Source organism: Sus scrofa, chromosome 18 (assembly GCF_000003025.6).
Source record: "Sus scrofa isolate TJ Tabasco breed Duroc chromosome 18, Sscrofa11.1, whole genome shotgun sequence".
Classification (NCBI taxonomy): Eukaryota; Metazoa; Chordata; class Mammalia; order Artiodactyla; family Suidae; genus Sus; species Sus scrofa.
Genome location: NC_010460.4, coordinates 48,496,865 through 48,521,739, shown reverse-complemented (window position 1 = coordinate 48,521,739; position 24,875 = coordinate 48,496,865). Strand labels below are relative to the sequence as shown.

At 43.2% G+C, this 24,875-nt stretch overlaps 1 protein-coding gene across 1 annotated transcript in view; it reads right to left on the bottom strand.

Moving 5' to 3' along the window:
* Window positions 2,429-24,875, bottom strand: part of SUN3 (Sad1 and UNC84 domain containing 3) — a 34,612-nt gene continuing 12,165 nt past the window's right edge. Inside the window, 9 exon segments of the mRNA XM_021079341.1 lie at window positions 2,429-2,786; window positions 4,680-4,772; window positions 6,905-6,951; window positions 6,954-7,071; window positions 8,451-8,566; window positions 15,334-15,418; window positions 15,842-16,013; window positions 17,611-17,651; window positions 21,262-21,365. Of these exon segments, the coding sequence (XP_020935000.1) occupies window positions 2,667-2,786; window positions 4,680-4,772; window positions 6,905-6,951; window positions 6,954-7,071; window positions 8,451-8,566; window positions 15,334-15,418; window positions 15,842-16,013; window positions 17,611-17,651; window positions 21,262-21,365 (896 nt within the window). The 3' untranslated portion in view covers window positions 2,429-2,666.

Below are 24,875 nucleotides of genomic sequence, written 5' to 3'. Positions count from 1 at the left end.
ACGTTTTCTTCCAGTCTTCTTAAATAGGTTTAGCAAATTAATAATTCAGTAGTTTCCGTATGGGTGACTATATTGATGCTATTTCACTGCTTAGCTACATTTTTTCCAAACAATTTGGAGGCAGGGAATGAGATCACTAGAGCTCTCTAGAAGCCTGTGTGCTACTGAGTTTTCATATTGTTGTCTGTCTAGTTAATACTATCTTCTCATTTAAAAAATGGGCAAACCTCAGGGGTTTAGTAATTCAGTCACAGGATGATCTGGAGAGCGGTATTGATGTTATTCATTACGTTTGTTTATTGTGCAAGGAAATGACCTTGTCTTGAACACAGAAATATAATTAGAGTACATCAGTCAGCTGTGGAGTTGGAAGTAAGAAACTGATGTTTTTGTAGCTGCAGAGATGGCGAACTCTACCCACATAAGTATCATGTATTTACTAGCTGTCACCCAGCCCTGCATCTGCCAGGGCCTGTCAGGTGCCTGCTTCTCCCTCCAGTCCCAGAGGAAGATTTGCAGTCCTGTTGTTACCAGTTAATGATGGAAAATTTACCCAAGGGGGACGAGACTGGCATAGCTCAGAGGTTCTGCATCAATCCCGACAGGCAGTATTTGCCCTTTTTTTTCTTCTTCTTCTTCTTTACAGGAGAAAACTGTCACATGAGGGAAAGCATAGTCTGGGGTGGCCTGAGTGAACGTCTTTTGAGAATTATACGAGCCTAAGGAGGAATTTTGCTTAAGCAGTTCTTCAAAAACTCTTCTCGGCTTTTATTTTATTTTAAAAATTGTTTTGTGGTTCTGTTTGTTTGTTTATTGGCTGTAGAAGTTCCTCAGCCGGGATTGAACCTGCACTGCAGTTGCAACTTGCACCACAGCCGTGGCAATGCTGGGTCCTTAACCCATTGTACCAGAAGGGAGCTTCCCTCTTCTCATTTTTCAGATGTTAAAAAATACTTCAGGAGTTCATGTTGTAGCTTAGTAGGTTAAGAACCCGACCAGTACCACGAGGATGTGGGTTCTATCCCTGGCATCCCTCAGTGGGTTAAGGATCCCACGTTGCTGTGGCTGTAGCTGTGCAGGCCGGCAGCTGCAGCTCCGATGCGACCCCTAAGCTGGGAACTTCCATATGCTGCAGGTGCGGCCCTAAAAGAAAAAAGAAAAAAAAAACTTCAATAGATTTCATAATAATATAAAAAATTAGCATCTGGGGAGCCTGTTCGATGTGTCAGGTACAGTGCTGGGGGCTGGGGCTCCAAGGGCTCCTCCCCCCAGAGTGGGGGGTCAGCAGTTGTTAAGTGCTGTGTTTCATTTGGATGTAGTAGAACTTTTTTTCTTTTGTGACTTCTCAAGTCTGAGTCACATTCAAAAAGATCTTCCTTTATCCAAACCTATACAGAAGTTATTTCAAGTCTTGTTCTACTTTTTATGGTTTCATTACACCTGCACATCTTCTACCATATTGGGAATTCATGATGTTGCAAACTGAGACGTATGGATACACTTTTCTTAATGACTAGATAATTGTTCCAAGCCATTTGTTTGCTTTTTCCATCCATTTTGAGATGCTGCCTTTATCATATAGACTATGTTCTGACATAGCTATAACATTATATGTCTAAATATCAGAAGTAGACTTTTTTTGTCTGTTCCATTGGTCTTCAATGTTCGAGGGCCACGAAGTTTAAATTATTTCTATCTATGTCATTAATGATACTACGACACCAATTCCAATGCTTGGGTTTTTTTGGCCCCACCCCTAGCAATTCTCCAACAGCAGCTGAGTGTCCTATGATTCAAGTCTGACATTATCTACCTGGAGATGGTGTCACACCCCACATGTCCCAAAAGACTGCCCCCTCCATTCAGATGACATTCACAGGTCCAGAATGTCACCTGAGCTTCTGATCAAAGGACTATAAATTGGGATACCATGATCTTCCCTGGATTTGATTATTTTGCCAGAGCCACTCACAGAACTCAAGAAAAATATTTTACTTACTATATTACTGGCTTATTATAAAAGGATGTAACTCAGGACCAGCCAGAAGAGATGCAGAGGACAACGTGTGAGGAAGAAGCACAGAGCTTCCATGCTCCCTAGAGCTTGCCACTCCTTCCTGACCTCCACGTGCTCACCAACATGAAGCTCTCTGGGAGTTCCTGTTGTGGCGCAGTGGAAGCGAATTTGACTAGGATCCATGAGGACGCAGGTTCCATACCTGCCCTTGCTCAGTTGGATAAGGATCTGGCGTTGCCATGATCTGTGGTGTAGACGTGGCTCAGATCTGGCGTGGCTGTGGCTGTGGCTGTGGCCAGCAGCTGTAGCTCCTATTTGACCCCTAGCCTGGGATCCTCCATATGCTGAGGGTGCAGCCCTGAACAGCAAAAAAAAAAAAAAAAAAGAATGTTGAAAAATACCATCTTCTAAGTGCAAATTCATTCTTCAGTGCTTCAGAAACATGATTCCTTCTCAGACGCTAAACTAACACAGAGAGATTTAATTTAGTTTCATGTTTTTATTAGTAAAATTCATGCACTTTTTACTGGCAGGTAGGAACCGCTTTGAGTTTCTCTCCCAGTCCTGGTGTTTTTTTATTCCTAAGGCTGCGGTATAACCTAAGGGAATCCAAATACTTGACTATTTTGGCCCTCGGGCACCAGTTCTTCTAGGTGTCATCTCTTGGGGTGCCATGAACTCTGAATCTATATAAACAAGAGTACTTGGGGTGTCCCCAGTTGCTGAGGATTTTAAGTTTCACACATAATAAGAATTCAGAAACTTCATGCTGAAAATACAGAAAAGATTAAAATTAGCGCCTTCTAAAATTAACCATCTCAAAGGATCCCAAGTAATGCTGACATAAAAAAAAAAAAATTAAGGATCCTGCTGTGGCACAGTGGGCTAAGAATCCAACTGCAGTGGCTCGGGTCACTGTGGAGGCGCAGATTCGATCCTTGATCTGGTATAGTGGGTAAAAAGATCTGGCATTGCTTGCACCTGTGGCATAGGTTGCAGCTGTGGCTCAGATTCAATCCCTGGCCTAGGAACTTGCATATGCCACAGTTGCGGCTATAAGAAAAATAAAGCACATTCTTTCTTTCCTTTCAAATACCAGTCTAATGGATGACGTAATGAGCTACTATAAGTAAAGAGCTCATAAAAAGGCAAATATGGGGAGTTCCCATTGTGGCGCAGTGGTTAATGAATCCGACTAGGAACCATGAGGTTGTGGGTTCAATCCCTGGCCTTGCTCAGTGGGTTAAGGATCCAGCATTGCCGTGAGCTGTGGTGTAGGTTGCAGATGCAGCACGGATCCCGCGTTGCTGTGGCTCTGGTGTAGGCCGGTGGCTACAGCTCCGATTGGACTCCTAGCCTGGGAACCTCCATATGCTGCGGGAGCGGCCCAAGAAATGGCAAAAAATAAAATAAAAAGGCAAATATGAAGGAGGAAGCTAAATGGTGGTCCTCTTAGGCCTCATCATCAGGCCTCCTTAGTGCTCCTGCTTGGCTGCTCCAGGGAGAGAACTCGGGGTGACATGGATACACAATGCAGTATGAAACTCTGCTAGTACCTTCATTTCTGACATGTGTATTGTCTTCAGCTTAGATTTTCTCAGCACTGGCCAGGAAGTATTATTATTATTATTATTATTATTATTATTATTATTTTAATTTTCCCACTGTACAGCAAGGGGGTCAGGTTATCCTTACATGTATACATTACAATTACAGTTTTTCCCCCAGGCCAGGAAGTATTATAACACACTTGTTTTTACACGGTTTGGGATGCCTTCTATATCTCTTCATTACTTCCTGTGACTGATGAGAAATAATGAAATAGGTTGCACATGCCTTAATGACTTTCAGGGCTTATAAGTTACCAGTTGGTCTTCTCTCCCCATTGAGTTAAGCAAGAGAGGTGTTGCTTCTGTTATCTGGTATTAAATATTTATTGTGAGTTCCTTTCTGCCAGTCATCTCATTTTGTACCTTCATCCCATCCCCTTTACCCACGGAAGGTGAGAGTGACCATCCAACAACACTGTCAAGGGAATCTAATAAGCAAGATAAGGACCAGAAAGGGTATATATAATATACATATACATACACATATGTATACATGTTACTATAAACAGTATATGTTTATTACTATATATAGTGTATACATATTGTATACATAATTAAAATAACAGCAAATGATGAAGAATTGGCTTAGAAACCACTTCTGTATCTTTGCATGAAAATTTATGTACTTGATTGGAGCTAAGAACTGAACTTCAGCTAAGCCTTGCTTATCTTTCTCTCTTTTTTTTTCCTTTTTACAGTCGTACCTGTGGCATATGGAAGTTCCCAGACTAGGGATTGAATCAGAGCTGCAGCTGCTGGCCTACGCCACAGACACAGCCACAGCAACAGCAACGTGGGATCCGAGCCGTGCCTGCAATCTACACTGCAGCTTGTGGCTTAACCCTGAGTGAGGCCAGGAATCAAATTGGCATGCTCAGGGACACTATGTTAGGTTCTTAACCCACTGAGCCCCAAGGGGAACTCAGAGCCTTGCTTATTTCATACTTCTGTCATAATTATTCTCACGCAGCACTTTGCATCAAGCAGCCCCAACCAACCCCTCCCTGGGATGACGCTGCTGATACCCCACCTTTTCCCAAGGCTCTCATTACCTGGAGCGTAAATGTTTGAACGGTAGTTCCTGTTTTGTTGTATATAAACTGGCCTAGAAAAATTTCTTCTCCTTCACATTGTTTTGAGATGCCCTGTAAAGAAAGCAACAGACATGGAGGCTGTAATGAATGATGTTCAGTTCAAATGTCAGCAATTGTCTGTTTAAGCAGTGACAATTCTCTAGGCATCTTTAGGTGCCCACGAGGGACACAGTGCTATGCTGAGCGCCAGTACCACCCTAGGAAACCAAAAGTGTTTAACTCAGGGGTTTGGGGAGCAAGAAGTGAGATTATAGAGCACATTCCAACTTATCTTTGGCCTAAGAACTGTATTTGCTACATTTTGAATAAAATAAACCAAAAATGGGAGTTCCTGTAGTGGCGCAGTGGTTAATGAATCCGACTAGGAACCATGAGGTTGCAGGTTTGAGCCCTTGCTCAGTGGGTTAAGCACCCAGCGTTGCCGTGAGCTGTGGTGTAGGTCACAGATGCGGCTCGGATCCTGTGTTGCTGTGGCTCTGGCGTAGGCTGGCAGATACAGCTCCGATTAGACTCCTAGCCTGGGAACCTCCATATGCCGCGGGAGCAGCCCAAGAAATGTCAAAAAAAGACATAAATAAATAAATAAATAAATAAATAAATAAATAAACAAACAAACCAAAAATGAGTCCCCATATGAACACAATGTTTTCTGAAATGCATTAAATGTAACCAATTTGCCAAACTTTGATCACACAGACAGCTCCATCCAAAAAGTAAGTTTCTGTTGGCTGAAAGAAATATTGATATTTGTATGCAATTCCCCTTGTGCTTTTGACTTTCCTTCTCTGCTCTTCAAAATTGAAGATTTTTGAGAGAAGAAAACACTGGTGGAAATTTATTTTGTAAATCTAAAGTTTATGGTCTGGTTCTTTAAATCAGAGTAACATAACAAATATTTCATGAATTCAACCATTTTATAATGAAAAATCTTAAATATTTAAACTATAGCTATATTGGTTTAAAGAGATACGTCATCAAGTGATCCATTCAATAATTTTTCATGCATACATTGACATATATAAATACGCTTATTTCATATTTGATGTATACATATATACCAAGCCTCATATAGTTCCTTTAGCCTGTTAAGAGAGGCATGCCAGTTTTATTTCCACCTTCTTGGGAGTTCCCTTTGTGGCTCATTAGGCTAGGAATCCGACTAGTATCCATGAGGATGCAGGTTCCATCCCTGCCCTCGCTCATTAGGTTAAGGATCCAGCCTTGCTGCAAGCTGCAGCAAGGGTCACAGATGAGGCTCAGATTTGGCATGGCTGTGGTGTGGCATAACCTGGCAGCTACAGCTTGGATTCAACCTCTGGCCTGGGAACTTCCATATGCTGCAGGTGTAATCCTAAAAAAGAAAAAAAGTTTTATTTTCAGCTTCTTTATCATCTTATTTGAATTTCACTTGGTTCATAAATTTGCTAATTTAAAAGAAAAACAATGAGAAGTAATTTTTCTTACTAAAGCATTCTTTTTTAATTCTTTTCTAATTTTTAATTTTTTTTTCTTTTTACGGCCACACCTGGGGCATATGGAAGTTCCCAAGCCAGGGATCAAATCTGAGCTGCAGCTGCCAGACTACACCATAGCAATACCAAACCCAAACTGTGTCTGTGACCTTCACTGCAGCTGCGGCAATGCTGGATCCTTAATCCACTGAGCAAAGCCAGGGATCGAACCTGCATCCTCACAGACATTATGTCAGGTTCTTAATCAGATGTGCCACAACAGGAACTCCAGAAATGTTTCATTTTTTAATTGTACATATATAACTTTGATTAAATAAAAAAGAGGCATTCTCGTGGTGATGAAAGAGGATAGTGGCATCTTGGGAGTGCTGGTTCATAGGTTTGATCCCTGGCCTGGCACAGTGGGTTATGGATCTGGCATTGCCACAGCTTTGGCTTAGGTTGCAACTACAGCTCAATCTGATCCCTGGCCTAGGAACTCCATGTGCTGTAGGGTGCCCAAAAAAGAAAAAAAAAATAGAATTAAGTAATAGAAATCATCTGGTCCAACCCTCTTACTTTGCAGATGACAGAGGAGAGATCCAGGAAGTGAAGTGACTTTCAAATGGTGCTACAAAGGGTAAGCTGCACAGTTCAGATGAGAGCCCAGCTCCCAATTCCCAGCCAATCACCAGTAACCCACTGTGAACAAAGATTTCGTCAGCTTCTTACATAGACAGAAAATTCCTTGGGTGCACTGGAGATGTTTCCTGAGGGGACACCTTCTCTGAGATGTGCTCCATGGTAACAGCGGTGGGTATGATCGTCCTGGCAAGTTTGATCAGGGCATGACCCTGGGAACCTGGAAAGGCCCAGCACTTCCCAGGATGGACGTCCGGCTGGAAATAAGGCACTGAGTTAATCTATCTGGTTATATAAGTCCGCTCCTACAAGATTGGCCAGCTAGTCACTATTGACCATAGCGCTTGCTTATGCCTATAATATGAAGCACTGTGTGGGGTATATTGAACAGGAAATCTTCCTGATACCCATAGGTTTGCTTGTTCTTCCAGAGCACATTGGGCTGATGTTAGTCAGACCCTTTAACACATGAGTTGTTTTCTTTCATTGCTCTAACTAGACTGTAAGCTGCTAGAGGCAGCTAGTGTATGAATGGTCATAACACTGGTAAAGACAGTGTGGTACTGTTAGTGAAGATGATGGTGGCAGTCATTGTGGGGACCACGAAGGCAATTGATGTGGTGGTGGTGATGGTGATGGTAATGCTGGTGGTGATAATGGTGGTGGTGGTAATGGTGGTGGTGGTGGTGGTGGTGGTGGTAGTGATGGAGGTGATGGTGGTGATGGAGATGATGGAGATGATGGTGGTGGTGGTGGTGATGGAGATGATAATGGCGGTAATGATGGAGGTGGTGGTGACGGTGGTGGTGGTGGTGGTGGTGATAGTGATGGAGGTGGTGGTGGTGATGGAGATGATAATGGTGGTAATGATGGAGGTGGTGGTGACGGTGGTGGTGGTAATGGTAGTGATGGAGGTGATGGTGGTGATGGATAATGGTGGTAGTGATGGAGATGATGGAGATGATGGTGATGGTGGTGGTGGTGATGGTGGTGGCAATGGTAGAGATGCTGGCATTGGTGGAAAGGAAGAAGAATGACGTCTACCATTTCTAGATCTAGATCGTACCCTGGAATGAGATCTGCAGGTTTGCCCCTGAAATTATCTGTAAATGGAAAATAATTCGGGTGTGTAGATTATGGCTAAGAAGGCCTCTACCGTCAGGTGGTGTCTAGTGCCTTTTGAGCTGAACTGAAATGTTAGGGAAAATCTTACTTGAAAATGTCTTCTGTTATAATTGGACTTCATAAAAATGTGTTGGCTTGAACAGCACTTAACACAGTACGGGCACTTAGAGGTCATGCACCATCGACAAATGTTTGTTGACTGAAGTTTTCAGTGGAAAAGGAAAAGCACAGAATCAACTTAAAGAAATGATATGGAATGCGTGTGTCCTATTTGAGAAGTACATAATCTAGTTCGCTGATCTTAATGAATTATTACTGAATAATTTGTCATAGTTTACTTCCCATAAAATAATAATTCATGTAGTTTGATGACTATAAAAATGCAAGGGGAGGGTTGCAGGTTCTGTGTCAAGTTCAGAGTTGCCTTCATTTCAGACATTAATATTTTCTATATGAGTAATAGGAATAAAATTCTAAAATATAAACAGGTTATTTTTAATCCAGCTTTTACCTGAAGAATAATATCTGGAGGCATTTCATAATTCAAGAACCCAATCCCATGCCAGTACAGTTTTGCTTTATTATTTTTGTAGCTCTCTGAGGTCCCAGCTTCAATGACAGAGGCTCCTAAAATTATAAAAGAATTTTTAGAATAAAAAATAATAATAAAATTCAAAAAATCATTTAGTTTTTAATGTTGTTGGGAAACTACCAGTGGGCAACTTACAAATAAGGTAAAATTCATATGAGGGATTTGGTAGGAAAATTATGACTTTCAGCTTTCCTTAGCACAGAAATCTTGTCACTTTGAGAAAAACATGCTTGCCCTGTGTGGTTTCACAAAATTTCTGAAACTGGTATTATGATAAAAAATTGAAATCTGGAGCAATTAATTTAGAGATGGAAATATTATGTACACTTATTGTACACATAAGTGTACTAGCAAGTTGTATTCATAATAGCTAGCAATTCTGCTATTCCTTGAGATTTTATTTTGTTTTATTTTTTTTGCTTTTTAGGGCTGCACCTGTGCCATCCCAGACTAGGGGTCAAACTGGAGCTGCAGCTGCCAGCCTACACCACAGCCACAGCAACAAACGATCCAAAACAAATCTGCAACCTACACCACAGCTGACCACAATGCTGGATCCTTAACCCACTGAACAAGGCCAGGGATCGAACCCACATCCTCATGGATATTAGTCAGGTTTGTAACCCGCTGAACCACAACGGGAACTCTAATTTTAATCAAAGAAATAGAAAATATATTCATCAAATATTATCCCTTCAGGTTACTTCATTTTAGAAATAAAATGCATTTTATACATAAGAAATAAAATGCAAATCACTTCCTTAAATTCTGTCTGGGTATCACAATACAGCATTAAAAAGGCACATGGCTGAGTGAATGTCAGATTACCAGTGCCTTTTCTAAGATGGCAGGATTTGAAAGAGTGAATGTGGACTCAGGGTACAGGATTTAGCAAGGAGAAATATAACATTCCCGGTTAAATTTTAATTTTAGATAAATGATGAATAATTTTTTAGTCCAAGTGTGTCCCATACAATATTTGTGACATATACTAAAAATTATTTAAAACTCAAACTTACTGGGCATCTTTTATCTTATCTGGCAACCCTGCGAGTGCCTTGTTTTTGAATGCTGATACAGCCGCTCAGTCAATTAATATTCCTACTCAGCTGACTGGCTGGGCAGGGATTAAGCTTTCACACGGCTGACTGAGGCCTGGCTCCCCACTCCTACTCCCAACCATAAGCTATTCAAGAAAAACTCTCAACAAATGGGAACTAATCAAACTTACAAGCTTTTGCACAGCACAGGAAACCATAAACAAAAAGAAAAGGCAACCAAAGACTGGGAGAAAATATTTGCAGACAATACAATGGACAAGTGCTTCATTTCCAAAATATACAAACAGCTCATACAACTCAATAACAAAAAAACAAACAACCCAAAAGACAAACGGGCAGCAGTCACTCCCCACTGCCCCACCCAGCCCCAACTCCCCATCCCTAGGCAATCACTGATCCACCTGCTGTCTACATTTGCCTGTTCTGGATCTTCCTCTTGCTGTCTCTTTGTCGTCAATCACAGTATTCGGCCTTTTAAATACAACCACGACATTTAGCACAATCAATACACTTGAGATTCCTGGGTGTTATAACCAGTACCCAGAGTTTGTTCCTTCTCTTTGCTGAGTAGCATCTCACTGTGAATACATCACAACTGGCCATTCATTCATCTATTTCCAGTTTTCGTGATAACGAGTAAAGAAGCTGTAGATATTCTCATACAGGTGTTACTGCGAACAGAAGGGTTTTTTTTATAGCTGATTTACAGGGTTCTGTCCATTTTCTACGGCACAGGTGAATGGAAGTTCAAGCTTCTCTTAGGTAAATACCTAGAGACAGGATTGCTAGGTCATAAGGTAAGGGTTATGCGTAACTTCTTAAGACATTGTCAAATGGAATACCCTACATTTTAAGTCAGAGAAATGAAAATCAGTGAAGTAAGGCAGAGAAAGGCAAATATTGTATGTTTTCACTTATATGTGGAATCTAAAAAGGAAAACGAGTGAGTGAATATAAAAACAAAAACAAAAACAGAAACAGGCTCACAGCACAAGAGAGCAAACCAGTATTTACCAGAGGGGAGAGGGCTGGGGGAGCGGCATCAGGAGGTGCAAATGACTATGTATAAAATAAAAGGATATGAGGTACAGCACGGGAAATAACCAACATTTTATAGATAACTTTAAACAGAGTATAATCCATAAAAATATCCAATGACTGTATTATATACCTGAAACGAATATAACATTGTAAATCAACTATATTTCAATGAAAAAAGAAAAAGAGAAAAATCAGCAGATGGTTTCCAAAATGTCTGTTACACTTTCAGCAGCCACGTATGCAAATTCTGTTTGCTTTCTATTGTGGCCAGCCCATCATGTGTCAGGTTTTACAGGTGTATCATGGTACATCTACATTTCACTAGTGAATACTAATGATGAGCATTTTTTCATGTGTTTTTTTGACATGCATATGTCGTCTTTGATGAGGCAGCTTTCAAATCATTTACTCAATTTTTATGGAATTGGCTGTTTTCTGACCATTGACATTTGAGAGGGTTTGTAAATTCTGGATTAAGTCCTTTGCCAACTACATGGTTTGCAGTACTTTCTCCTGGCCTGTGACGGGTTTTCATTCTCTTCAAGGTCTTTTTTTCTTTCTTTCTTTCTTTCTTTCTTTCTTTCCTTTTTAGGGCCACACCTGGGGCACATGGAGGTTCCCAGGCTAGGGGTCGAATCGGAGCTACTGCTGCCGGCCTACACCGCAGCCGCAGTAACTCCAGATCCGAGCCATGTCTGCCACCTACACCACAGCTCATGGCCACACTGGATCCTTAACCCACTGAGCCAGGCCAGAGATCAAAACTGCATCCTCAAGGATGCTAGTCAGATTTGTTAACCACTGAGCCACGATGGGAACCCCCTTCAATGTCTTTTGATGCAGTCCAAATTATCCATTCTTTTCCTTTTATGCATCATGTTTTGGATATTTGAGTCTAAGACATTTTTTTCCCAAGTCGAAGTCACAAAAATTTTATTTTTATTCTAGAAATTTTATAGCTTTAAGCTTTATATTCGGATCATACATTTTATATTTAATCCATTTTGAGTTAATTTTTGTAAGGTTTGTGTTATGAGTCAAGGTTTATTTTTGCGTATGAATAATGCCCAACTCCTGCAGCACTATCAACTTGCTTTTTCTCCTTTGTCAAAAGTTAATTAGTGTCGGACTATTTCTGGACTTCCTGTTATATTCCATTTTTACGTATGTATGTATGTATGTATGTATTTGCTTTTTATGGCCACACCCACTGCATATGGAGGTTCCCAGGCTAGGGGTCAAATTGCAGCTACAGCTGCTGGCCTTCACCACAGCCACAGCAATGCCAGATCTGAGCCACATCTGCAACCTACACCACAGCTCATGGCAATGCTGGATCCTTAACCCACTGAGCAGGCCAGGGATGGAACCTGCAACTTCATGGTTCCTAGTTGGATTCGCTTCCGCTGTGCCACGATGGGAACTTGTTATTATTATTTTTTTGTCTCTTTAGACCTGCACCCATGATATGGAGGTTCCCAGGCTAGGGGTTGAATCGGAGCTACAGCTGCTGGCCTACACCACAGCAACAGCAATGCTGGATCCTTAACCCACTGAGTAAGGCCGGGAATCGAACCTGCTTCTTCATGGATGCTAGTCAGATTCGTTTCTGCTGAGCCACAAGGGGAACTCCTGACATTCTTATTTTTTTTTAATGTACAGTTGTTTTACAAGTGTTCATTTCTACTGTACAGCAAAGTGATTCAGTAGTGTGTATATATATATACATATATATATATATATACATACACATACACATTCTTTTTAAAAAAATTCTTATCCATTATGGTTTATCATAGGACATTAAATATAATTCTCTATGCTATATAGTAGGACCTGTAGTCCTATCTTCAGATTTGATAACTTTTATCGACCTATGTTCAGTTTCACTAATTCTTTTCTCTGTCACTGCTGTATTATTAAGCTCACAGGACATATTTTTTTTCAGATGTTATATTTTTATCTGGTTCTATTCTATTGTTTCTCTTTCTTGGCTGAGAGCTTATCATCTTTTCATTTATTTCAATTATATTTACCTTTACCATATGAAGCCTAGTTACACTAGCTGCTTCAAAATCTCTGCCTGATAATCCAACATCTGTGTCATTATGGGGTAGGCTGGCATCTGCTGATTAATTTTCCCTAGCAAATTGGTTACATTTTCCTAGGGCTTTGCGTCGACTAATTTGGAATGGTATTCTAGTCACCTTGAATATGATATTGTGAGACTCTGGGTGCTTTTGTTTGTTTTATCAGGTCATCAACCCAGAAATGCTCAGACTACAAATGCTCCTCTCTTCTGTAGGGGGTGGTTCCAATTTCAGTTCAGTTTTCAGAGCATTGACAATAGGCGCGTTCTGCCCACATGCCACTCAGTGGACTTGAGCCATGGCTTCAATCTTTGTCAGATTCTCAGAGCCTTCGCTATGGGCTATGAGTCTGTCCCCAGAAACGATTGCTGAGAGCTGAGAGCTAAGCCCAGAAGTTGGCTGCAGACCTATAGGTCATCAGGACAGCGTCTCCTCTGCGGTTCTGTCTTCTCAAACATCCTGCCCACACTCTCTGGCCCATAGGACTATTTTGTTCTGGTTCTTTCTAGAACAGTGGAGTTCCTTTCACACTTTAATCACCCACCCCACTGTCACTCACTGCCTTGCAGCTCTGTAACTGCAGCCAGCCTCAATTCAAGCTTCAAGAGAAAAGAAAAACAGCAAATTCACCCCCACGAAAGTCACATTTCCAGTTTTTTATGTCCCTCTACAATCTGCCTGCTTTTACTTTTCATCAGACTCAGGTAGTGGCTTTTTATATTTTGTCTGACTCTTATTTTTTGCTTTGTTTTGTTTTTTAGGGCTGCACCTTCGGCATATGGAAGTTCCCAGGCCAGGGGTCCAATCAGAGCAACAGCTGCTGTCCTACACCGCAGTCACAGCAATGTGAGATCTGAGCAGTGTCTCCAAATTATACCACAGCTCACAGCAACACTGGACCCCCGACCCACTGAGCCAGGCTGGGGATCGAACCTGCATCCTCAGGAATACTAGTCGGATTTGTTTCTGATGCGCTACAATAGGAACTCCCTGTCTTTTAGTTGTATGTAAATAGCTGGGGAAAAGGTTGACATGGGCTTTCTCCATCTTAACCCAAGCAGCAGCTGGCTGTGCTTTTTTTTTTGTCTTTTTAGGGCCGCACCTGTGGCTTTTGGAGGTTCGCAGGCTAGGGATCGAATCAGAGCTGTAGCCTCTGGCCTACGCCACAGCCACAGCAACACCAGATCTGAGCTGCGTCTGCAACCTACACCACAGCTCATGGGGATGCTGGATCCGTAACCCACTGAGTGAGGCCAGGGATCGAACCTGTATTCTCATGGATACTAGTCAGATTCGTTTCCGATGAGCCACGGCAGGAACTCCCTGGCTGTGCTTCATGCTAACATTGATTGAGAAGCCATGATATTCTCTGCTCTTCCTTGTTCCACATAGGCTATCTATGGCCCTTTATCATGATGGATTTTTCCCAGTGGGAATCATAAATATATTCACTAGAATAGGAAAAAGGCATAAAAAGGGTGTATCAGGATGCCCAGACTAAACAGACAAATGGCCAAAGCACTTCGCGTTTACCTTCCCTATCTTATCTCAGTGCTTATGCTACTAGGTTTCAGGGGCTTCAAACTCAGGCAAGTCTGCTCTCTTGCTCTGTTGCTCCCCCAACACACACACACACACACACACACACACACACACACACACACGCCTAATAATCATTTTGGTTCACACTCTCTCCACTCCATGCAGGGTACAAATTTATTTCCCCAGCATTCGTTTGGCTTTGTCAGATGAGAAAGACTAGTGTGACTGTATGCTTAATATTTCCTGCCTCTTTCTCCTGCATCCTCTCCGCCTCCTCTGTCCCCCACGGCTCACGGAGCACGTGCTGCTCATAGACTGTCACAGGCAGGGCCTTGCCAGGAATATGAAGGTTAATGACTCATAGCCTAAGCATTTAAGTATGTATCTTTGGAGGATATTAAGAGCATTATATACAGTCTTTAGACACTATCATTTAAACACGAACAATGCATTTCAATTAGGCATTAGGAGTCATTTTAGTATATAAATGATAAAATGTTACAGGGTTTGCGATGCACCCAGCCTCGCGGTGGTGGGCAGGCTTTCGCTGCGATCCTCCACACATGCCCCAATGAACATGCACAGTTGGTGCACCTGAGATTCTCACCCAGATAGCTATCAACTACCACCACTTCTATTCTCTTCCTTGTTATTTAGATTTGTTTGTTCTTCCTCCTTCTCCAGTTACCAGATAGATAAGTATGTTTTCCTAATAAAGAAATACAGAGGAGTTCCTGTCATGGCTCAGTGGTTAACAAATCTGACTAGGAACCATGAGGTTGCAGGTTCGATCCCTGGCCTCACTCAGTGGGTTAAGGATCCAGCATTGCCATGAGCTGTGGTGTAGGTCGCAGATGTGGCTTGGATCTGGCATTGCTGTGGCTCTGGCATAGGCCGGCGACTACAGCTCTGATTAGACCCCTAGGCTGGGAACCTCCATATGCCACCTTAGAAAAAGACAAAAAGACAAAAAAAAGAAAAAAAAAAAAAGAAAGAAAGAAATACAGAAAACAGAGATACTTTTGAAGCACCGCCTTTTTACACAGGCTTTGTCATGTCTTTTCTCACCTGCTGACTTAAGGGCATAATCAGCCATCTGGACTTGGTCTTCTCTCAACTTTTTAAGGATGTAATTTACCAAGTGTGACATTTCCTGTACAAATGTTAAAAGGAGTTTTCAGTTAACCATCTCTGTCAACTGCTTTCTTTGTCTTTTTAGGGTTGCACACAGCATATGGAAGTTCCCAGGCTAGGAGTCAAATCGGGAGCTGCAGCTGCTGGCCTACACCACAGCCACAGCCACAGCGACACCAGATCCAAACCACGTCTGTGACCTACACCATGGCTCATGGCAATGCCAGATCCTTAACCCACTGAGCGAGGCCAGGGATGGAACCCAGTTCCTCATGGGTCCCAGTCGGGTTCATTAGTAGCCATGATGGAACCCCTTGGGGAAGAATTTTCAAGTGACACAGACATATTAGTTATCACTCCATTTCCCCTGAAAAAAGTCATGGAACGTGACATCAGAAGGAACTAGAAACCATGTCCCTGCCTCCCTCTCATCCCACCTCACCTCGTCGATGACCTCGGGGTGGTCCTGGACTCCAGTGGGGTCTCCATCGGTGTTCCAGCTGTAATTGTGCAGACCAGCCTGCGTATCTCTAAGCAATGCCTTTAGAACATCTATTTGTTCCATTAAAAATAGAATTTCCCGGAAGTTGTTTTCCAGAATCTGGCTTTCCTTCCTGTGAATGGAGAGCTTCGATGAGAAAGGAGGAAGCTGTGGGCGCCCTGCCATCCCCTGGACTTGATCTCCAGGAGCAGCCAAGCCAGGAGGTGCTTTACATTGCAGAAGAGATTGACTCTGAGTGAGGGGCTTGGGGAGTGCCCAGTGTTCTAAATCGCTGCACTTCCCTGCTCCATGAAAAGCGAGGACATTCCAGGAAGCTTTTCGGAGGGCTTGGGCTCTCTGCAGGCAGGGAGGGCTCAGCCACCCTGGCCATCCCTCCCCCTCCAGGAGCCCTGCCACTCTGCTCTGAGCTGGGTGACTTCACAGTGCTGGGAATCCTAAATTCCAGCTCTCACTTCCTTAGCACTGGGAACACTTTGCACTGAGTGTGGTAGGAGCACGGGATTGCAAACTGAGCCCTGAGGTTCTGTGGATCAGCCTCAGGCTGGGGGTGGCTGTAGGATCTGGGGTGGAGGGGCAGCTGCCTTTCACCAGCATGTGGGTGTAAAGATTTTACTTTCAGGAGTTTCTGCCATGGCGCGGTGGTTAACATATCTGACTAAGAACCGTGAGGTTGCGGGTTTGATCCCTGGCCTCGCTCAGTGGGTTAAGGATCTGGCATTGCTGTGAGCAGTGGTGTGGGTCGTAGACGCAGCACGGATCCCGCGTTGCTGTGGCTGTGGCGTAGGCTGGTGGCTACAGCTCTGATTCGACCCCTAGCCTGGGAAGCTCCATATGCTGCAAGTGTGGCCCTAGAAAAGACAAAAAAAAAAAAAAAAAAAAAAAAAAAAAAGAAAGAAAGAAAAGATTTTTACTTTCCAACAATGGGCTCTGCTACTCACACAGTTTGTAAGCTACTGGTAGAGAGGAAAAGAACGCGTCGAGCCAGTAGGTATTTCTTTACGTTGAAAAAATGTAAGCATTATTTATCTAGTATTTTTTTTCCAATTTGTAAAACAACATATGTTCGCAATTTGGAAAATACAAAATTTTGAAGAAATAAAAACTGTTAAATTTTGGTGCTTTTGTAACAGTGTTGTTGGTTTTTTAAAATCTTTTCTTTTTTTTAGGGTCCTACCTACGGCATATGGAAGTTCCCAGGCCAGGGATCTAATTGGAGCTGCAGGTGCAGGCGATGCTGAACCCAAGCTGCACCTGAGACCTACACCACTGCTGTGGACAACACCAGAGCCTTAACCCACTGAGCAAGGCCAGGGATCAAACCTGCAACCTCATGGATACTAGTTGGGTTCTTAACCCACTGAGCCACAATGGGAACTCCTGTAAGTTTTTTTTTTTCCATGCAAAAATATTGTAACAAAATCCTTTTGCATCCCACTGCACTTCTCAGATCATTTAATATATTTTAGAATTATTTTAATGGCTTCATAATTCTCCCATCCATGGATATACTCTAATGTATTTAACCCTCTCACCTGGGTTGTTTTTCATTTTTTTAAATCATAAATAATATTGGGAGCACCTTCCAGCATACATTTCCTTAAGAAATGATCGATAGATATAGAAATGATTTTACTGTTATAATTTTACGAAAGTGTTTCGGTGTTTGGACCCACATCAGAAAGTTGCCCACATGTGACAATCTCACTCACTTTAAAAGTTCCAGTTGCTCTTTGGGCATTCGAAGCCTGGCCTGAAAACAAAACAAACCACACCATTCTGAGTGCTGCCTAGTCAGAGGGAGTTACTCTGCCTATTGGTGAAAGGGGAGGGACTCACACTACCACCCTTGGGACCCCACAGCCTCTGGGACACCTCCTATCTCTTCCTGTAAATAGCTGTGTTTGGAGGAGGTGCAGTCGCATCCAGATCTGCTTAGTGATGGGCGATGTGGTGTGGAGCTTTGAGATGAGAGTAACGACCCCTGCTTTCAGGATCGGGAAGGTGCGGAATGCCTCTCAGGGCACCACCAAGGAGGCAGAAGGAGAAGGATGAGTGTGTGCCTTGGACCCGCGGTTCCAGAGGCAATGGGTGCCGGGGAGGGGGTGGGAAGGGGGTAGAAGGGAGGCTGGGCACAATTGGACAACAGAGCCAGGGGACCCTAGGCTTGTCCCTGTAAACAGTGAGGGGCATCCCCTTTCTACATAAGGATCCTGATCCCTGGATTCCATTAGCAATGACGTCAGGAGAATTGCAGGCATTAGCCGAATGCTGACAGGGTGTCTGAGCGGACTATGAGGGTGGCTGCCAACAGTGGGTCTGCCACCCAGGCTGCAGCACCCCTGACCCTGGCTTCCTCCCACAGCCCCTCTGTGCCAGAAGGTCCATGGACCACGTGAGCTCCAGGCTCTCCCACAAATGGCTGCCAACCTGGCAGCTTAGAATGACAGAAATGAGTTCTCTCAGAGGCCCGGAGGCCAGATGTCCCAGATGTCAGTGTCAGCAGGGCCGCACTTTTCTCCGTGGCCCCAAGAGATGCTTTCTTGCTTCTTCCGTCTTTGGTGGCTCCAGGCCTTCCTCACTTGTGGCTGCATCGCTCCCCTTTCAGCCTCATCTCCATTGGTCTGTCTCCCCTGGGCGTTTCCTCCTCTCTATGTCTCTTATGAGGACACGTATCAGCAGGTTTAGGGCCCATCTGGGAAATCCGGTTCAATTTCATCTCAGGATCTCGAATTATACTTGCAGAGACGCTTTCCCAATAAAGGCCCCAGACGTGGGTGATGGGGGTCAGGCCATGAGGTAGCTTCTTGGGGGTCACCTTCAACCGGCTGCACTGACCATCAGTGCGTTATCCAGCATTCTCAGCAGACAACTCTGCTCTTTGGTTTCAAAGACTCTGTCTTTCTCTCGCTCGACTCTGCCAAAAATTGTGCAGCGCAAGAGGGACCTGTCATTCCTGCTTTGTGTGGCAGTGGTGTTGGGACGGAGCCCAGTGTGGTACAGAGAAAACAATGACCTCACTTTTTTTAAGGGGGAGGGACTGTCGCGTGTGTTGATCCATCTACAGCTGAGAGGTGGACAGGAAGGATGCCTTTTCAAACGGGCAGGACAACACTCTCACCCATTCACTGTCATTCATGCCAATATCTTTGGAGCTTCTGTGTCTCTGGGACAATGTTAAGCTTGAGACAAGCTCCCTGCTTGTTCCAACAAGTCAGTGAAACGTCCGCAGTAGTGAAGAGACGACACTGAGATGGGTGGGTGCTGTCCTAGGGAGCATGGCGGTCACAGAATCTCTCCGAGGCGACACGTGAACTGGGCTGGAACGTTAGAGAGGAGCCAGCCTGCAAAGATCTGGGGCAGAAGACTGTAGGCAGGGGGTGTGTATGAGCCAGAGTTCTCCAGAAAAACCGAACCCATAAGATGTGCACACATACAGAGAGAGATTGACGATAAGGAGTTGGCTGATATGATGGTGGAGGCTGTGAACCGAGCATGGGTGGAGCAGAGGCCAGCAGGCTCAAGACGTGGAGGAGAGCCGATGGTGCAGTTCAAGCCTGAAGGTGTCTGGAGGCAGAATGCCTTCCTCTCCAGGGGACCTCGGTCTTTTTCCCTTAAGACCTCCATCTAATTGGATGAGGCCACTCACCTTATGGAGGATAATCTGCTTTACTCAAGGACTACTGATTTAAAAGTTAAAATTATTTTTAAAATAACCTCACGGCAATATCTAGACTAATGGTTGGCCAAACATCTGGGCACCACAACGTAGTGAGTTTGGCCCATAAAATTAGGCGTCAAAATAGGGTTGATCACAAGTAGGCAATAACTGGAAGCCACGATTGTCCACTCTGAATTCTTATGTTTCTCCCGTGATGCTCTAACTCTCTGGCCCCAGCTCCTACGGGTCTGGGGCCTGGGCTTTGACGTGGGGACCTCGTGGTGTAGGAATTACTTCGGGTCTTTACAACCCCACAAGGGGAGTCCTTTCATCTGGGATTGGTGCTCATACATTCTCAGTATGGGCAGAGTGAGCAGCGTCCTTGAGACTGTGGGCAGTTCACGTGTGAACTCCCTGGGGAATGGTCCTCACTAGGCTGGAATGCTGCTATACCAGCTCCATTACCCCCTTTAGGGGCTCCTCATGACAAGGACACTGAAGTTCTGTGGTTGTTGGATGAGCTGGGAAGCAGGATTTCAGAGGCCCTGGGTGCAAAGAGCAGAAACTCAGGTCCAAGGTCACTTGATGGGATAGACTTCATTGGTCTGTTCCTTCTTCCCATGGAGCAGTGGTTGACTTGACCAAAGTTCTCCTCTCTCGTCTTCAGAGGCCCAAACCTGGGATGGATATGTCTCCATCTGGACTGGTGGGAGGTGTGGGGGGCGGACACCAGAGAGAAGACATCAGGTCTGAGCTCATGCAAAGTCCACGTAGGCCTAACTGGCTTCAAGACAAAAAGGAGGCTGTTCTGGCCAGAGCATCACGCAGTGGCTAACTAAAGTTCTATTTGCCACTTTTTCATGTGCTGAAGCTCCCCATGGGGCACTGGCTTGTTCAGGTTGCTGTAGAACTCCAGAAACCGGTTGGCTTATAAATAAGTTTATTTCTCACTCAAGAAACTACCGGCATATTTGGTGTTTGGTGAGAATCGCTTCCTGGTTCACAGACAGCATCTTCTCCCTGTGTCCTCACAGGGCAGAGAGGGGGCAAGGGAGCTCTCTGGGGTGTCTCTTTTAAAGGCCCTAATCATAGTCATGAGGGCTCTCCATGGCCTAATCACCTCCCAAAGGCCTCACCTCCTAAGGCCTGGGGATCAGGTTTCAACACATGAATTTGAGGGGGACACCAACATTCCGTCTATGACATTCTGACCCCACCCTCCCCAAGTTAATGTTCTTTTGCATGCAAACTACATCCATTTTATACCAACAGCTCCCCAAATCGTACTGAAAAGTCTAAGTCCAAAGGCTCATCTGGACAGTGTCCAAGTCAGATATGGATGCGACCCTAGGTTTAATTCATCCTGAAGCAAACTTTCCTCCAGCTCTGAAGCTATGAAATCGATCACGTTATATGCTTTCAAAATACAATGGTGGGACAAGCATAGGAAAGACATTCTTGGATGCAAAAGGGAGACACAGGGAAGGAGAAAAGGAGGATGAATCCATAAGCATTCTGTCTATGGCAGGAGCCTGCAGGGGTAGGAAGCTATGTAGAAATTTTAGGGTCTCTCAGTCATAAACTTAATTCATAGAACTCTGGCCCCAACAAAACCAAAATAAAATATTGTACGTTGGATTCATCTTATAGCATATTCAAGTGTTAAATGAGTGACATACAAAATGTTTAAACAAAACATCACCTGATAATTATAAAGCCTTGAACCATATTCTGCAATTACTGCAAAAAATTGTCTGGATTTCTGAGGAAACTCTTTTTCTTTAAGCCTCACGTGATTTCTAAATCCTGTTAAAGAAGAGATCAACTTTGGTTAAAGAACTTACCTGGAAACATTTATAAGATATTTTACACTGATGAAACAAAATTTATATTTTAAGGCAGGATGAGAAAATATTAAAATTCTCTGTCCATTTGGGCCTCCTCCCTCCCCCTCTAATGTCCAGTATGCATCTGCATTACACACTTACCAGAACTCCTCAAAGGTGGGCTGAACTTTCTAGAAACATTGGTGTGTCACTTTGACATATAAGACTTTGTCTCAAAAATGTATTTGACTGTGCTTTTGATTCATAACAGGTGAAACAGTTCTCAGAGCATCTGAGAATCTGTCTCTTGGGATATAATCCTCCATTTGCTTTGAGAAAAATTCCTCTTTTCTCTTTTAACTTGATCGTTGATTGACTTTTTCTTGACAACAACTATTAATAAAAATCTCTCTAAACATGGAAGCTATAGCAGATTCCTGGGTGACAGTATTTTTCTTTTCTTCTTTTCTTTTTATCTTTGTCTTTTTAGGGCCACACTCACAGCGTATGGAGGTTCCCAGTCTAGGGGTTGAATCAGAGATGTAACTGCTGGGCTATACCACAGCCATAGCAATGCCAGTTTCCAGCCATGTCTGAGACCTACACCGCAGCTCATGCCAACACTGGATTCTTAACCCACTGAGCAAGGCCAGGGATCAAACCTGCATCCTTACGGATGCTAATCAGATTCATTTCTGCTGAACTCCATGTGACAGTATTTTTCAATAACAGCATGAGGTGTTCAAAAAATTGGTCCTCCATTGAAACAATCATAAGTTGGCAAAGACTAACAGGATCAACTTTACCGGAATTCTGAAGAGGAATCCCAAACTTATAGTAAGCAGAGGACTGAAGAAAAGGGCAGATTATTTTTCACAAGAGAGTAGTGTAGCATTTTTTGCTCATCTACCATCTCCCATTCCCCAGGATGGTGGCAGTGGTTGTTGGATGGCAGCCATCATTTCTGATGCAGCTTGCTTGTGACAGGGGTCTAAGGCCTTGTTCTTAAACTACTGTGACTCTGAGCTTTGACCTGCTCAGTGTTCCCCTGAGCAGCTGGTGCAGTGGGTTACCTTTGTTTCTACCCACTCCCTTGAACTAGAACAATTTTCCAGGATGCTGCAATGTCTACTGAAAGATTTAAGAACATAAACTGGCCATGACCACCTGGACAAGGGACTGTGAATGGAGAAAGTGACAGCAGACCCAAAATCATGGGTGAGAGAAGGCAGAGGAGGAAGTCTTTTGTGGGAATAGGTCCTAGAATGGAAAAGAGAGGGCAACCTACCTGTCAGAGACCTGCAGAATACCATCAAATGTTCAATGTATACTGGTTCCAGAAGAAGACAAAGCAAAAGACAGAAAGAATACTTGAGGCATTCCCATTGTGGCTCAGTGGGTTAAGAACCTGACTAGTGGACATTCCCATTGTGGTGCAATGAAAATGAATCCAACTAGTATCCATGAGGATGAGGGTTTGATCCCTGGCCTCACTTGGTGGGTTAAGGATCCAGAATTGCCATGAGCTGTGGTGTAGTTGTCAGACATAGCTCAGATCCCAAGTTGCCATGGCTGTTGTGCAGGCTGGTAGCTGTAGCTCTGATCCGAGCCCTAACCTGGAAACTTTCATATGCCATGGGTGCAGCCCTTAAAAAAAGAAAAAAAAAAGAGAGAGAGAGAGAGAGAGAGAGAGAGAATCTGAGTAGTACCCCGAAGATGCAGGTTCAATCCCTGGCTCCACTCAGGGGTTAAGAACCTGGTGTGGCTGCAAGCTGTGGCATAGGTTGGGCATAGACCAGCAGCTGTGGCTCTGATTCTACCCCTAGCATGGGAACTTTCATATGCTGCAAGTGTGGCCCTAAAAAGAAGCATAAAGAATACTTGAGGAAATCATGGCTAAAAACTTTGTGATTTAATGGAAAGCCTAAATCTACACATCCAAAAAGCTCAACAAACTCCATGGAAAATTCAAGAGACTTAAACCAAGACACATTAAAATCAGCCAGGCAAAAGCCAAAGAAAGAATCTTTCCACAGAAAAGAAACTCATGGACTGGAAGAACAGACTTTTGGTTGCCAATGGGGAGGGGGAGGGAGTGGAATGGACTGGGAGTCTGGGATTAATAGATACAAACTATTGCATTTGGAGAGGACAAAAAAATGAGATCCTGCTCTTTAGCACAGGAAGTTATATCTAGTCACTCGTGATGGAACATGATGGAGGATAATGTGAGGAAAAGAATATGTGTGTGTGTGTGACTGGGTCACTTTGCTGTACAGTAGAAATTGACAGAACACTCTAAATCAACTATAATGGAAAAAATAAAAATCATTTAAAAAGCCAAAGAGTCTTAAAAGCAGAAAGAGAAATACTACTTGTCATGTTATCATATTTCTCATCAGAAACCATGGAAACCAGAAGGGATGGGATGACATTTTTAACATGCTGAAAGAAAAAAAACTCTAACCAAGAATTCTATACCCAGCAAAACTATCCTTCAAAATGAAGAGAGAAATTAAGACCCTCCCAGAAAAAAAAAACCTGAAGAAGTTATTGCCAGGACACCTGACCCATAGTAAATGCTAAAGGGAATCTTTTAGGCTGGGGTGAAAAGACCCTAGGGAGCCAATGTCATCTGAAGAAGATCAGTATCTCCAGCAAAGGTAACTCTTAGTTACAATAAGCAAATATAAAAGCAAATATTACTGTATTTTTGCTTTGTAACTCTTCTTTTTATATTCTATGTGATTTAAAAGATAAATGCATAAAAATAATTATAAATATATGTTAATGGATACAGATACATAAAAGTGTACTTTTTTTGTGACCACACCCCTTGGTGTATGGAGGTTCCCAGGCTGGTGGTTGAATTGGAGCTGTAGCCTCTGGCCTACACCACAGCCACAGAAATGCCAGATCTAAGTGGCCTCTGTGACCTACACCACATATCATGGCAACATCGGATCCTTAGCCCACTGAGTGAGGTCAGGGATTGAACCTGCATCCTCTTGGATACTAGTCAGATTCATTTCCACTGAGCCATGGCATGAACACCCCATAAAAGTCTAACTTTTGACAACAGCAGAAAGGAGGAAGGGACAGAGCTTTATAGGACCAGAGTACTTATATACTGTTGAAGTTATGTTGGTATCAATTCAAGCTATATTTTATGAATTCAGAATGTTCATTTTAATCTTCATGGTAGCCACCAAGAAAGTTTCTAAAAAATATACACAAAATGAAATGAGAAGAGCATCAAAACAGTGTACTACATAACAAAAAACAAAAAACAAAACAAAACAACCAAGTAAACACAAAGGGTAATAATGAATGAAGCAAGGCACAAACCAAGAATAAAACATGGAGAAAAAATAGGAAAATGGCAGAAATCTTTTCTTATTAGTAATTATTTTACATGTAAATGGTTTAAACTCCTATCAAAATCTGAGATTGGCAGAATGGATTTTTAAAAAATGATCCAACTATATGG